Consider the following 15,227-nt stretch of genomic DNA (forward strand, 5'->3'; position numbering starts at 1 on the left):
AACATCTAAAAAGGTCTCCATTGTCTGGATGGCTGGTCTCCATTTAACACCCATCTAAACATGGCCTCTAGAAATGAAGGCTGGGCGATATATTAAATTCATTTGAAGGCATGTATTAGCTGTTCCAAATGCCCGTATCACAAGAATCAAGTTGTTTGTTTTATGAGCGTCTGTCTTTTTGGTCTCGTCTCCTTCGCTCCTTCTGTGCTGTGACACCAAGCCCCCTCCTCCTTCTGTGCTGTGACACCAAGACCCCTCCTCCTTCTGTGCTGTGACACCAAGCCCCCTCCTTCTGTGCTGTGACACCAAGCCCCTCCTTCTGTGCTGTGACACCAAGCCCCCTCCTTCTGTGCTGTGACACCAAGCCCCCTCCTCCTGCTGTGCTGTGACACCAAGCCCCTCCTCCTGCTGTGCTGTGACACCAAGCCCCCTCCTCCTCCTGTGCACCTTCCCACTCTGAGACACCAAGCACAAGTTATATAATACCACTAGCAGCATCTTAACCAGTCTGTCATACTAGCTGTCTGGTCTGTTATACTAGCTGTCTGGTCTGTTATACTAGCTGTCTGGTCTGTTATACTAGCTGTCTAGTCTGTTATACTAGCTGTCATACTAGCCGTCTGGTCTGTTACACTAGCCGTCTAGTCTGTTATATAATACCACTAGCAGCATCTTAACCAGTCTGTTATACTAGCTGTCTAGTCTGTTACACTAGCCGACTAGTCTGTTATACTAGCAGTCTAGTCTGTTATACTAGCAGTCTAGTCTGTTATACTAGCAGTCTAGTCTGTTATACTAGCAGTCTAGTCTGTTATACTAGCAGTCTAGTCTGTTATACTAGCAGTCTAGTCTGTTATACTAGCAGTCTAGTCTGTTATACTAGCTGTCTAGTCTGTTATACTAGCTGTCTAGTCTGTTATACTAGCTGTCTAGTCTGTTATACTAGCTGTCTAGTCTGTTATACTAGCTGTCTAGTCTGTTATACTAGCTGTCTAGTCTGTTATACTAGCTGTCTAGTCTGTTATACTAGCTGTCTAGTCTGTTATATAATACCACTAGCAGCATCTTAACCAGTCTGTTATACTAGCAGTCTAGTCTGTTATACTAGCAGTCTAGTCTGTTATACTAGCAGTCTAGTCTGTTATACTAGCAGTCTAGTCTGTTATACTAGCAGTCTAGTCTGTTATACTAGCAGTCTAGTCTGTTATACTAGCAGTCTAGTCTGTTACACTAGCCGTCTAGTCTGTTACACTAGCCGTCTAGTCTGTTACACTAGCTGTCTAGTCTGTTATACTAGCTGTCTAGTCTGTTATACCAGGCGTCCAGTCCGTTATACCAGCCGTCTAGTCCGTTATACCAGCCGCCCAGTCCGCTATACAGCCGTCTCAGTCCGCTATACCAGCCGTCCAGTCCGTTATACCAGCCGTCTAGTCCGTTATACCAGCCGTCAGTCCGTTATACTAGCCGTCTAGTCCGTTATACCAGCCGTCTAGTCCGCTATACAGCCGTCTAGTCCGTTATACCAGCCGTCCAGTCCGTTATACCAGCCGTCTAGTCCGTTATACCAGCCGCCAGTCCGCTATACCAGCCGTCTAGTCCGTTATACCAGCCGTCTCCAGTCCGTTATACCAGCCGTCTAGTCCGTTATACCAGCCGTCCAGTCCGCTATACCAGCCGTCTAGTCCGTTATACCAGCCGTCCAGTCCGCTATATACAGCCGCCCAGTCCGTTATACCAGCCGTCTAGTCCGTTATACCAGCCGTCCAGTCCGTTATACCAGCCGTCTAGTCCGTTATACCAGCCGTCTAGTCCGTTATACCAGCCGTCCAGTCCGTTATACCAGCCGTCTAGTCTGTTATACTAGCCGTCTAGTCTGTTATACTAGCCGTCTAGTCTGTTTCATATAAAACACAAGGAACTGACAACTCATTCTGAGAGATAAACATCTTATCCAGGTAGGCCCACTTGACTTCAACATCAAAAGGAAGTGACCAGACTGTTAAACAGTTGGAGACAGACAGGAAGTGATCAGACTGTTTAACAGTTGGAGACAGACAGGAGGGTGTATTCATAACAGTTCAACTGTTCTAGCTTGTTATTAACAAGCGAATAGATCCAGGTTGGCCAAACCTATTACGATATGCTGGCTACCCACAGGCACGTGGGCTTATGCTGCAGAGATCGTTGATGAGATCTCTGGTAATGGTCTGTAACGTCTGCTACCAGAAGTCAGTCATTATTAGTGGCTGTGCATTAGGCACACTTCTGCTTAGAATTATTTACTAAAAAAAAAAAGGGTATTTTTCAGAGACGTCATTGATTTGGCTTTTAAGTCTTATTGCAGAAAAGCAGGTTAAACAATTTTTTTATTAAATCATTAAATGATTAGTGGGTCTTGTGGAAAGCTTGTATTTAACCTAGGTTTAATTACACGAGCTCTGAATTCATTAGATTATTCCTGACTGTTTGAAATGCTGTGTGTGCATCTTTAAAATCACGCAACGACACTTAGATGTTTTTATTCAACAAGGCAAGTCAGATAAGAACAAATCCTTCATTACAATGACGGCCCACCCCGGTTAAACCCTAACCTGGGCCACGCTGGGCCAATTGTGCCCCGTCGTACGGAACTCTCAATCACGGCCAGTTGTGACACAGCCTGGAATCGAACCAGGGACTGTAGTGACGCCTCTAGTACTGAAATGCAGGGCCTTAGACGGCTGTGATAGTCTGGAATCGAACCAGGGACTGTGGTGACTCCTCTAGAACTGAGATGCAGGGCCTTAGACCGTTGTGATACAGTCTGGAATCGAACCAGGGACTGTAGTGACTCCTCTAGTACTGAGATGCAGGGCCTTAGACTGCTGTGATACAGCCTGGAATGGAACCAGGGTCTGTAGTGAATCCTCTAGTACTGAGATGCAGGGCCTTAGACGGCTGTGATACAGTCTGGAATCGAACCAGGGACTGTAGTGACTCCTCTACCACAGAGACATGACGACCAGAGACATGACGACCAGAGACATGACGACCAGAGACATGACGACCAGAGACATGACGACCAGAGACATGACGACCAGAGACATGACGACCAGAGACATGACGACCAGAGACATGACGACCAGAGACATGACGACCAGAGACATGACGACCAGAGACATGACGACCAGAGACATGACGACCAGAGACATGACGACCAGAGACATGACGACCAGAGACATGACGACCAGAGACATGACGACCAGAGACATGACGACCAGAGACATGACGACCAGAGACATGACGACCAGAGACATGACGACCAGAGACATGACGACCAGAGACATGACGACCAGAGACATGACGACCAGAGACATGACGACCAGAGACATGACCTGGTCAGAAGTACTGTACTATACAGGGTGCAGGGAACAGGGTGCAGGGAACAGGGTGCAGGGAACAGGGTGCAGGGAACAGGGTGCAGGGAACAGGGTGCAGGGAACAGGGTGCAGGGAACAAGGTGCAGGGAACAAGGTGCAGGGAACAAGGTGCAGGGAACAAGGTGCAGGGAACAAGGTGCAGGGAACAAGGTGCAGGGAACAAGGTGCAGGGAACAAGGTGCAGGGAACAGGGTGCAGGGAACAGGGTGCAGGGAACAAGGTGCAGGGAACAAGGTGCAGGGAACAGGGTGCAGGGAACAAGGTGCTGAGAGAGAAAAGGGGGGAGGGCGAGGGAACAGGGTGCAGGGAACAAGGTGCAGGGAACAAGGTGCAGGGAACAAGGTGCAGGGAACAAGGTGCAGGGAACAGGGTGCAGGGAACAGGGTGCAGGGAACAGGGTGCAGGGAACAGGGTGCAGGGAACAAGGTGCAGGGAACAAGGTGCAGGGAACAGGGTGCAGGGAACAAGGTGCAGGGAACAGGGTGCAGGGAACAAGGTGCCATTTCAGATGGAGACTCTTTGGCTCTGATTGGGAACTTCCTCTTACCTTTCATTCAAAATATCATTCAGGGTACTGAGGATCGTATCCAACTGTTTCACCAGGGCCTGGGTGGGAGAGAGGGGGTGAGAGAGAGAAAAGGGGAGGGCGAGAGAGAGAGAAGGGGTAGGGCGAGAGAGAAAAGGGGTAGGGCGAGAGAGAGAGAAGGGGTAGGGCGAGAGAGAGAGAAGGGGTAGGGCGAGAGAGAGAGAAGGGGTAGGGCGAGAGAGAGAGAAGGGTAGGGCGAGAGAGAGAAGGGGTAGGGCGAGAGAGAGAAGGGTAGGGCGAGAGAGAGAAGGGGTAGGGCGAGAGAGAGAAGGGGTAGGGGAGAGAGAGAAGGGGTAGGGCGAGAGAGAGAGAAGGGGAGGGCGAGAGAGAGAAGGGGGAGGGCGAGAGAGAGAAGGGGGAGGGCGAGAGAGAGAAGGGGGAGGGCGAGAGAGAGAAGGGGAGGGCGAGAGAGAGAAGGGGAGGGCGAGAGAGAGAAGGGGTAGGGCGAGAGAGAGAAGGGGTAGGGCGAGAGAGAGAAGGGTAGGGCGAGAGAGAGAAGGGGGAGGGCGAGAGAGAGAAGGAGGGCGAGAGAGAGAAGGGGTAGGGCGAGAGAGAGAAGGGGTAGGGCGAGAGAGAGAGAAGGGGTAGGGCGAGAGAGAGAGAAGGGGTAGGGCGAGAGAGAGAGAAGGGGTAGGGCGAGAGAGAGAAGGGGGAGGGAGAGAGAGAGAAGGGGGAGGGCGAGAGAGAGAAGGGGAGGGCGAGAGAGAGAGAAGGGGTAGGGCGAGAGAGAGGAACACAATCAGTGTCAAACAGGAAGAGAACACAGTTCTACAGTGGAGCTGCACCACCACTACCCCCACTAAACACAGCCCCCCGGTCTAAACACAGCCAAGAGTAGTGCACTACCCGGGGCCCACAGTAGTGCACTACTGGGCCCACAGTAGTGCACTACTCGGGGGCCTACAGTAGTGCACTACTTTACTGGGGTCAATCGATTGATTGAATAACAGACAGATCAACCTCACCACTGATGTCATCAGAGTGATAAACTACCCAGATAGATAGATAGTTGAAGTTGGAAGTTCACATGAGCCAAATACATAAACTCAATATTTCACAATTCCTGACATTTATTCCTTGTAAAAATACCATGTCTTAGTTCAGTTAGGATCACCACTTCATTTTAAGAATGACATTCCCAGTGGGTCAGAAGTTTACATACACTCAATTAGCATTTGGTAGCTGTGCCTTTAAATTGTTTAACTTGGGTCAAACGTTTCGGGTAGCCTTCCAAAAGCTTCCCACAATAAGTTGGGTGAATTTTGTCCCATTCCTCCTGACAGAGCTGGTGTAACTGAGTCAGGTTTGTAGGCCTCACTTTTTCAGTTCTGCCCACAAATGTTCTATAGGATTGAGGTCAGGGCTTTGTGATGACCACTCCAATACCTTGACTTTGTTGTCCTTAAGCCGTTTTGCCACAATTTTGGAAGTATGCTTGGTGTCATTGTCCAGTTGGAAGATCCATTTGCAACCAAGCTTCAACTTCCTGACTGATGTCTTGAGATATTGCTTCAATATATCCACATAATTTTCCTTCCTCATGATGCCATCTATTTTGTGAAGTGCACCAGTCCCTCCTGTAGCAAAGCACCCCCACAACATGATGCTGCCACCCCCTGTGCTTCACGGTTGGGATGGTGTTCTTCGGCTTGCAAGCCCCTCCCCCTTTTTCCTCCAAACATAACGATGGTCTTTATGGCCAAACAGTTATTTTTTTGTTTCATCAGACCAGAGGACATTTCTCCAAAAAGTATGATCTTTGTCCCCATGTGCAGTTACAAACCGTAGTCTGGCTTTTTTATGGTGGTTTTGGAGCCGTGGCTTCTTCCTTGCTGAGCGGCCTTTCAGGTTATGTTGATATAGGACTCGTTTTATTGTGGATAGAGATACTTTTCTACCTGTTTCCTCCAGCATCTTCACAAGGTCCTTTACTGTTGTTCTGGGATTGATTTGCACTTTTCGCACCAAAGTACGTTCATCTCTAGGAGACAGAATGCGTCTCCTTCCTGAGCGGTATGACAGCTGCGTGGTCCCATGGTGTTTATACTTGCGTACTATTGTTTGTACAGATGAATGTGGTACCTTCAGGCGTTTGGAAATTGCTCCCAAGGATGAATCAGACTTGTGGAGGTCAACAATGTTTTTTCTGAGGTCTTGGCTGATTTCTTTTGATTTTCCCATGATGTCAAGCAAAGAGGCACTGAGTTTGAAGGTAGGCCTTGAAATACATCCACAGGTACACCTCCAATTGACTCAAATGATGTCAATTAGCCTATCAGAAGCTTCTAACGCCATGACATCATTTTCTGGAATTTTCCAAGCTGTTTAAAGGCAGACAACTTAGTGTATGTAAACTTCTGACCCACTGGAATTGTGATACAGTGAAATATAAGTGAAATAATCTGTCTAAACAATTGTTGGAAAAATTACTTGTGTCATGCACACAGTTGATGTCCTAACAGACTTGCCAAAACTATAGTTTAAGACATTTGTGGAGTGGTTGAAAAACAAGTTAATGGACTCCAACCTAAGTTTATGTAAACTTCCCACTTCAACTGTAGATATGATCGATGACCTCACCACTTTGTTGTCCGAGTGAGTGATGAACTCCCGGAGCTGTCTGACAGTGGCCAGCCGACGGTCCCTGTCCTCCTCACGGGACACACGGCGCAGGAGGTTGGACAGGCGAGACTCATCAGAGTGAGACATCCCTCTGTCTGTAAGGGGGGGGGACAGAGAGAGGGATGGAAAGAACAGGAAAAGAGGGAGAGAGGGTGGGATGTAAAGAGAGATGGAGAAAGAGATTGAAAGAGGGGAATGGAGAGATAAAATGGTGATAATAGAATTCAGCAATTTTGCCATTATATGTAAGAGAACCAAGTAGTGATTTCCAAACCCATCCTCAGAACCCCCAGACGCTCCAGGGATGTGATCTATTCCACAGCAACCGATTCAACTGGTCAACTAATCATCAAGACCTTGACTAGGTGAATCGGGTGTATTAAGATTGGGGAGAGGTCTGACGACAGCCCCCGGGGGGAAGAGGTCTGACGACAGCCCCCGGGGGGAAGAGGTCTGACGACAGCCCCCGGGGGGAAGAGGTCTGACGACAGCCCCCGGGGGGAAGAGGTCTGACGACAGCCCCCGGGGGGAAGAGGTCTGACGACAGCCCCCGGGGGGAAGAGGTCTGACGACAGCCCCCGGGGGGAAGAGGTCTGACGACAGCCCCCGGGGGGAGAGGTCTGACGACAGCAACTGGTGTAGACTGTATACTCACCGTGGGATTTCCTCATGTCCTTAGAAGCTAAAGCACGGTTTCCATGCTGCTGAAAAGTGGTCAAATCGGCGGTCGCATCGTTGATCCTCAACTCTTGCCCCAACGACTTCCAACCAAAAGTATCATCACTGAACCCTCCTGCAGCTTCATATCCTCCTGGAGGGGGTGGAGAGACAGAGAGAGAGGAGGAGAGGAGAGGGTGGAGACAGAGGAGGAGAGGAGGAGAGGGTGGAGACAGAGGAGGAGAGGAGGAGAGGGTGGAGACAGAGGAGGAGAGGAGGAGAGGGTGGAGACAGAAGAGGAGAGGAGAGGGTGGAGAGAGAGGAGGAGAGGAGAGGGTGGAGAGAGAGGAGGAGAGGAGAGGGTGGAGAGAGAGGAGGAGAGGAGAGGGTGGAGAGAGAGGAGGAGAGGAGAGGGTGGAGAGAGAGGAGGAGAGGAGAGGGTGGAGAGAGAGGAGGAGAGGAGAGGGTGGAGAGAGAGGAGGAGAGGAGAGGGTGGAGAGAGAGGAGGAGAGGAGAGGGTGGAGAGAGAGGAGGAGAGGAGAGGGTGGAGAGAGAGGAGGAGAGGAGAGGGTGGAGAGAGGAGGAGAGGAGAGGGTGGAGAGAGAGGAGGAGAGGAGAGGGTGGAGAGAGGAGGAGAGGAGAGGGTGGAGAGAGAGGAGGAGAGGAGAGGGTGGGAGAGAGAGGAGGAGAGGAGAGGGTGGAGAGAGGAGGAGAGGAGAGGGTGGAGAGAGGAGGAGAGGAGAGGGTGGAGAGAGGAGGAGAGGAGAGGGTGGAGAGAGGGAGGAGAGGAGAGGGTGGAGACAGAGAGAGAGGAGGAGAGGGTGGAGACAGAGAGAGAGGAGGAGAGGGTGGAGACAGAGAGAGAGGAGGAGAGGGTGGAGACAGAGAGAGAGGAGGAGAGGAGAGGGTGGAGACAGAGAGAGAGAGGAGGAGGAGGAGGGTGGAGACAGAGAGAGAGGAGGAGGAGGAGGGTGGAGACAGAGAGAGACAGAGGAGGAGGGTGGAGACAGAGAGAGAGAGAGGAGGAGGAGAGGGTGGAGACAGGAGGAGGAGAGGAGAGGGTGGAGACAGAGAGAGAGAGAGGAGGAGGAGAGGAGAGGGTGGAGACAGAGAGAGAGAGAGGAGGAGGAGAGGAGAGGGTGGAGACAGAGGAGGAGAGGAGAGGGTGGAGAGGAGAGGGTGGAGACAGAGGAGGAGAGGAGAGGGTGGAGAGAAGAGGGTGGAGACAGAGGAGGAGAGGAGAGGGTGGAGAGAGAGAGGAGGAGAGGAGAGGAGGAGAGGAGAGGAGGAGGAGAGGAGAGGTGGAGACAGAGGAGGAGAGGAGAGGGTGGGAGAGAGAGAGGAGAGGGAGAGGGGTGGGAGGAGGAGGAGAGGAGAGGGTGGAGAGAGAGGAGGAGAGGAGAGGGTGGAGAGAGAGGAGGAGAGGAGAGGGTGGAGAGAGAGGAGGAGAGGAGAGGTGGAGACAGAGAAGGAGAGGAGAGGGTGGGAGAGAGAGGAGGAGAGGAGAGGGTGGAGACAGAGAGAGGAGGAGGAGAGGAGAGGGTGGAGACAGAGAGAGGAGGAGGAGAGGAGAGGGTGGAGACAGAGAGAGAGGAGGAGAGGAGAGGGTGGAGACAGAGAGAGGAGGAGAGGGTGGAGACAGAGAGAGAGGAGGAGGAGGAGGGTGGAGACAGAGAGAGAGGAGGAGGAGGAGGAGGGTGGAGACAGAGAGAGAGACAGAGGAGGAGGGGTGGAGACAGAGAGAGGAGGAGGAGAGGAGAGGGTGGAGACAGAGGAGGAGAGGAGAGGGTGGAGACAGAGGAGGAGAGGAGAGGGTGGAGACAGAGAGAGAGAGAGGAGGAGGAGAGGAGAGGGTGGAGACAGAGAGAGAGAGAGGAGGAGGAGAGGAGAGGGTGGAGAGGAGAGGGTGGAGAGAGAGGAGGAGAGGAGAGGGTGGAGAGAGAGGAGAAGAGGGTGGAGAGAGGAGGAGGAGAGGAGAGGGTGGAGAGAGGAGGAGGAGAGGAGAGGGTGGAGAGAGAGGAGGAGAGGAGAGGGTGGAGAGAGAGGAGGAGAGGAGAGGGTGGAGAGAGAGGAGGAGAGGAGAGGGTGGAGAGAGAGGAGGAGAGGAGAGGGTGGAGAGAGAGGAGGAGAGGAGAGGGTGGAGGAGAGGAGGAGAGGAGAGGGTGGAGAGAGAGGAGGAGAGGAGAGGGTGGAGAGAGAGGAGAGAGAGGAGAGAGGGTGGAGAGAGAGGAGGAGAGGAGAGGGTGGAGAGAGAGGAGGAGAGGAGAGGGTGGAGAGAGAGGAGGAGAGGAGAGGGTGGAGAGAGAGGAGGAGAGGAGAGGGTGGAGAGAGAGGAGGAGAGGAGAGGGTGGAGAGAGAGGAGGAGAGGAGAGGGTGGAGAGAGGAGGAGAGGAGAGGGTGGAGAGAGGAGGAGAGGAGAGGGTGGAGAGAGGAGGAGAGGAGAGGGTGGAGACAGAGAGAGAGGAGGAGAGGGTGGAGACAGAGAGAGAGGAGGAGAGGGTGGAGACAGAGAGAGAGGAGGAGAGGGTGGAGACAGAGAGGAGAGGGTGGAGACAGAGAGGAGGAGGAGAGGAGAGGGTGGAGACAGAGAGAGAGGAGGAGGAGGAGGGTGGAGACAGAGAGAGAGGAGGAGGAGGAGGGTGGAGACAGAGAGAGACAGAGGAGGAGGGGTGGAGACAGAGAGAGAGAGAGGAGGAGAGGAGAGGGTGGAGACAGGAGGAGGAGAGGAGAGGGTGGAGACAGAGAGAGAGAGGAGGAGGAGAGGAGAGGGTGGAGACAGAGAGAGAGAGAGGAGGAGGAGAGGAGAGGGTGGAGACAGAGGAGGAGAGGAGAGGGTGGAGAGGAGAGGGTGGAGACAGAGGAGGAGAGGAGAGGGTGGAGAGAAGAGGGTGGAGACAGAGGAGGAGAGGAGAGGGTGGAGAGAGAGGAGGAGAGGAGGAGGAGAGGAGAGGAGGAGGAGAGGAGAGGGTGGAGACAGAGGAGGAGAGGAGAGGGTGGAGAGAGAGGAGGAGAGGAGAGGGTGGAGAGAGAGGAGGAGAGGAGAGGGTGGAGAGAGAGGAGGAGAGGAGAGGGTGAGAGAGAGGAGGAGAGGAGAGGGGTGGAGAGAGAGGAGGAGAGAGAGAGGGTGGAGACAGAGAAGGAGAGGAGAGGTGGAGAGAGAGGAGGAGAGGAGAGGGTGGAGACAGAGAGAGAGGAGGAGAGGAGAGGGTGGAGACAGAGAGAGAGAGGAGGAGAGGAGAGGGTGGAGACAGAGAGAGAGGAGGAGAGGAGAGGGTGGGAGACAGAGAGAGGAGGAGAGGGTGGAGACAGAGAGAGAGGAGGAGGAGGAGGGTGAGACAGAGAGAGAGGAGGAGGAGGAGGAGGGTGGAGACAGAGAGAGAGACAGAGGAGGAGGGTGGAGACAGAGAGAGGAGGAGGAGAGGAGAGGGTGGAGACAGAGGAGGAGAGGAGAGGGTGGAGACAGAGGAGGAGAGGAGAGGGTGGAGACAGAGAGAGAGAGGAGGAGGAGAGGAGAGGGTGGAGACAGAGAGAGAGAGAGGAGGAGGAGAGGAGAGGGTGGAGAGGAGAGGGTGGAGAGAGGAGGAGGAGAGGAGAGGGTGGAGAGAGAGGAGAAGAGGGTGGAGAGAGGAGGAGGAGAGGAGAGGGTGGAGAGAGGAGGAGGAGAGGAGAGGGTGGAGAGAGAGGAGGAGAGGAGAGGGTGGAGAGAGAGGAGGAGAGGAGAGGGTGGAGAGAGAGAGGAGAGAGGAGAGGGTGGAGAGAGAGGAGGAGAGGAGAGGGTGGAGAGAGAGGAGGAGAGGAGAGGGTGGAGAGAGAGGAGGAGAGGAGAGGGTGGAGAGAGAGGAGGAGAGAGAGGGTGGAGAGAGAGGAGGAGAGGAGAGGGTGGAGACAGAGAGAGAGGAGGAGGAGAGGGTGGAGACAGAGAGAGAGGAGGGAGGAGGAGGGTGGAGACAGAGAGAGAGGAGGAGGAGGAGGGTGGAGACAGAGAGAGAGGAGGAGGAGGAGGGTGGAGACAGAGAGAGAGGAGGAGGAGGAGGGTGGAGACAGAGAGAGAGGAGGAGGAGGAGGGGTGGAGACAGAGAGAGAGGAGGAGGAGGAGGGTGGAGACAGAGAGAGAGGAGGAGGAGGGTGGAGACAGAGAGAGAGAGAGGAGGAGGGTGGAGACAGAGAGAGAGGAGGAGGGTGGAGAGAGAGAGAGGAGGAGGGTGGAGACAGAGAGAGAGGAGGAGGGTGGAGAGAGAGAGAGGAGGAGGGTGGAGACAGAGAGAGAGAGAGGAGGAGGGTGGAGACAGAGAGAGAGAGAGGAGGGGGTGGAGACAGAGAGAGAGAGAGAGGAGGAGGAGAGGAGAGGGTGGAGACAGAGAGAGAGAGAGGAGGAGGAGAGGAGAGGGTGGAGACAGAGAGAGAGAGAGGAGGAGAGGAGAGGGTGGAGACAGAGAGAGGAGGGGAGGGAGAGGGAGAGGGTGGAGACAGAGAGAGAGAGAGGAGGAGGAGAGGAGAGGGTGGAGACAGAGAGAGAGAGAGGAGGAGGAGAGGAGAGGGTGGAGACAGAGAGAGAGAGAGAGGAGGAGGAGGAGAGGAGAGGGTGGAGACAGAGAGAGAGAGAGGAGGAGGAGAGGAGAGGGTGGAGACAGAGAGAGAGAGAGGAGGAGGAGAGGGCGGAGACAGAGAGAGAGAGAGGAGGAGGAGAGGAGAGGGCGGAGACAGAGAGAGAGAGGAGGAGGAGAGGAGAGGGTGGAGACAGAGAGAGAGAGAGAGGAGGAGGAGAGGAGAGGGTGGAGACAGAGAGAGAGAGAGGAGGAGGAGAGAGAGAGGGTGGAGACAGAGAGAGAGAGAGGAGGAGGACTTAGAGGGTGGAGACAGAGAGAGAGAGGAGGAGGAGGAGAGGAGAGGGTGGAGACAGAGAGAGAGGAGGAGGAGGAGAGGATGGAGACAGAGAGAGAGGAGGAGGAGGAGAGGAGAGAGGGTGGAGACAGAGAGAGAGGAGGAGGAGGAGGAGAGGGTGGAGACAGAGAGAGAGGAGGAGGAGAGGGTGGAGACAGAGAGAGAGGAGGAGGGGAGACAGAGGGAGAGGAGGAGAGAGAGAGGGGGAAACACATGACAGGGGAGAGGAGGAGAGTGGAGCAGTTTAGCACAGATCCATACAGCTATCTGACTAAACTACACTCCCCCCTTAGCTAACACACAGGTGTCAGGAGAGCAGCAGATGGCCAATTAGCACAGGTGGTCAGGCTCGGACTTCCGCCAGTTTTCCTTTAACAAGCGTTGTAATATGGAGATATGGCCGTGAGGGAACACTAACCCCAAGTAGCAGTAGTACTATAGAGAGAATAGGGTGGCATTGGGTCCTGGTCGAAGGTAGGGCACTACGTAGGGAATAGGGTGCCATTATTGGGCCCTGGTCTAAAGTAGGGCACTACATAGGGAATAGGGTGCCCAGGGTCCTGGTCTAAAGTAGTGCACTACATAGGGAATAGGGTGCCATTGGGTCCTAGTCTAAAGTAGGGCACTACGTAGGGAATAGGGTGCCATTTGAGACACAGACTTCTCTAAACACGAGGGCAGATATCTGTGGGGGAACCCGGGGATTCACGGTGCTTTCCTTCTTCCAGATGCCCGGGACAGATACGACACTACAGAGACGAGAAGTCTCTTTCACTTTCACTTCCACAGAAACATTAAGCCGACGTGAGTCTGAGGACCCAGGAAGGAAAGAGGGAGAGAAGCTGGATGACTCCTAAAAGGCACCACGACCAGTTTAGAAGTCATTTACACAGAACGCACAGGGGTTGTCTACAGTTCAATGACATGATGACTACAGGTTCACCTCTGGACAATGTGACCACAACAATAAATACACTAATACAAATAGGGCCCTGGTCTAAAGCAGCGACCTGTATATCAAATCAAATGTGATTTATCACATGCGCCGAATACAACAAGTGTAGACCTCACAGTGAAATGCTTTACTGACAAGCCCTTAACCAACAGTGTAGACCTCACAGTGAAATGCTTTACTGACAAGCCCTTAACCAACAGTGTAGACCTCACAGTGAAATGCTTTACTGACAAGCCCTTAACCAACAGTGTAGACCTCACAGTGAAATGCTTTACTGACAAGTCCTTAACCAACAGTGTAGACCTCACAGTGAAATGCTTTACTGACAAGCCCTTAACCAACAGTGTAGACCTCACAGTGAAATGCTTTACTGACAAGCCCTTAACCAACAGTGTAGACCTCACAGTGAAATGCTTTACTGACAAGCCCTTAACCAACAGTGTAGACCTCACAGTGAAATGCTTTACTTACAAGCCCTTAACCAACAGTGCAGTTCAAGAAGAGTTAAGAAATGATTTACCAAATAAACTAAAGTAAAAAAATAAATACAATAAACAACGAGGCTATATACAGGGGGCACCGGTACTGAGTCAGTGTGGAGGTTATATACAGGGGGTACCAGTACTGAGTCAGTGTGGAGGTTATATACAGGGGGTACCAGTACTGAGTCAGTGTGGAGGTTATATACAGGGGGTACCGGTACTGAGTCAGTGTGGAGGTTATATACAGGGGGTACCGGTACTGAGTCAATGTGGAGGTTATATACAGGGGGTACCGGTACTGAGTCAGTGTGGAGGTTATATACAGGGGGTACCGGTACTGAGTCAGTGTGGAGGTTATATACAGGGGGTACCGGTACTGAGTCAATGTGGAGGTTATATACAGGGGTACCGGTACTGAGTCAATGTGGAGGTTATATACAGGGGGTACCAGTACTGAGTCAGTGTGGAGGTTATATACAGGGGGTACCGGTACTGAGTCAGTGTGGAGGTTATATACAGGGGGTACCGGTACTGAGTCAGTGTGGAGGCTATATACAGGGGGTACCGGTACTGAGTCAGTGTGGAGGCTATATACAGGGGGTACCAGTACTGAGTCAGTGTGGAGGCTATATACAGGGGGTACCGGTACTGAGTCAGTGTGGAGGTTATATACAGGGGGTACCGGTACTGAGTCAGTGTGGAGGTTATATACAGGGGGTACCGGTACTGAGTCAGTGTGGAGGTTATATACAGGGGGTACCGGTACTGAGTCAATGTGGAGGTTATATACAGGGGGTACCAGTACTGAGTCAGTGTGGAGGCTATATACAGGGGGTACCGGTACTGAGTCAGTGTGGAGGTTATATACAGGGGGTACCGGTACTGAGTCAGTGTGGAGGTTATATACAGGGGGTACCGGTACTGAGTCAGTGTGGAGGTTATATACAGGGGGTACCGGTACAGAGTCAGTGTGGAGGCTATATACAGGGGGCACCGGTACTGAGTCAGTGTGGAGGTTGTATACAGGGGGCACCGGTACTGAGTCAGTGTGGAGGTTATATACAGGGGGTACCGGTACTGAGTCAGTGTGGAGGTTATATACAGGGGGCACCGGTACCGAGTCAGTGTGGAGGTTATATACAGGGGGTACCGGTACAGAGTCAATGTGGAGGTTATATACAGGGGGTACCAGTACTGAGTCAGTGTGGAGGTTATATACAGGGGGTACCAGTACTGAGTCAGTGTGGAGGTTATATACAGGGGGTACCGGTACTGAGTCAATGTGGAGGTTATATACAGGGGTACCAGTACTGAGTCAATGTGGAGGTTATATACAGGGGGTACCAGTACTGAGTCAATGTGGAGGTTATATACAGGGGTACCAGTACTGAGTCAATGTGGAGGTTATATACAGGGGGTACCAGTACTGAGTCAGTGTGGAGGCTATATACAGGGGGTACCGGTACTGAGTCAGTGTGGAGGTTATATACAGGGGGTACCGGTACTGAGTCAGTGTGGAGGTTATATACAGGGGGTACCGGTACTGAGTCAGTGTGGAGGTTATATACAGGGGGTACCGGTACTGAGTCAGTGTGGAGGCTATATACAGGGGGTACCGGTACTGA

General features: G+C 52.8%; 1 protein-coding gene across 1 annotated transcript in view; it reads right to left on the reverse strand.

The window, feature by feature from the left end:
- LOC121843755 (serine/threonine-protein kinase SMG1-like) overlaps window positions 1-7,435 on the reverse strand; it is a 52,578-nt gene extending 45,143 nt beyond the window's left edge. Inside the window, exons 1-3 of the mRNA XM_042313551.1 lie at window positions 7,283-7,435; window positions 6,586-6,722; window positions 3,967-4,025 (exon numbers count right to left, since the gene is read on the reverse strand). Of these exons, the coding sequence (XP_042169485.1) occupies window positions 3,967-4,025; window positions 6,586-6,722; window positions 7,283-7,298 (212 nt within the window). The 5' untranslated portion in view covers window positions 7,299-7,435. The remainder of the gene's footprint in view (window positions 1-3,966; window positions 4,026-6,585; window positions 6,723-7,282) is intronic.
- Window positions 7,436-15,227: the final 7,792 nt, after the last annotated feature.

The sequence above is a fragment of the Oncorhynchus tshawytscha genome, unplaced genomic scaffold (assembly GCF_018296145.1).
Source record: "Oncorhynchus tshawytscha isolate Ot180627B unplaced genomic scaffold, Otsh_v2.0 Un_contig_1883_pilon_pilon, whole genome shotgun sequence".
NCBI classification, from domain to species: domain Eukaryota; kingdom Metazoa; phylum Chordata; class Actinopteri; order Salmoniformes; family Salmonidae; genus Oncorhynchus; species Oncorhynchus tshawytscha.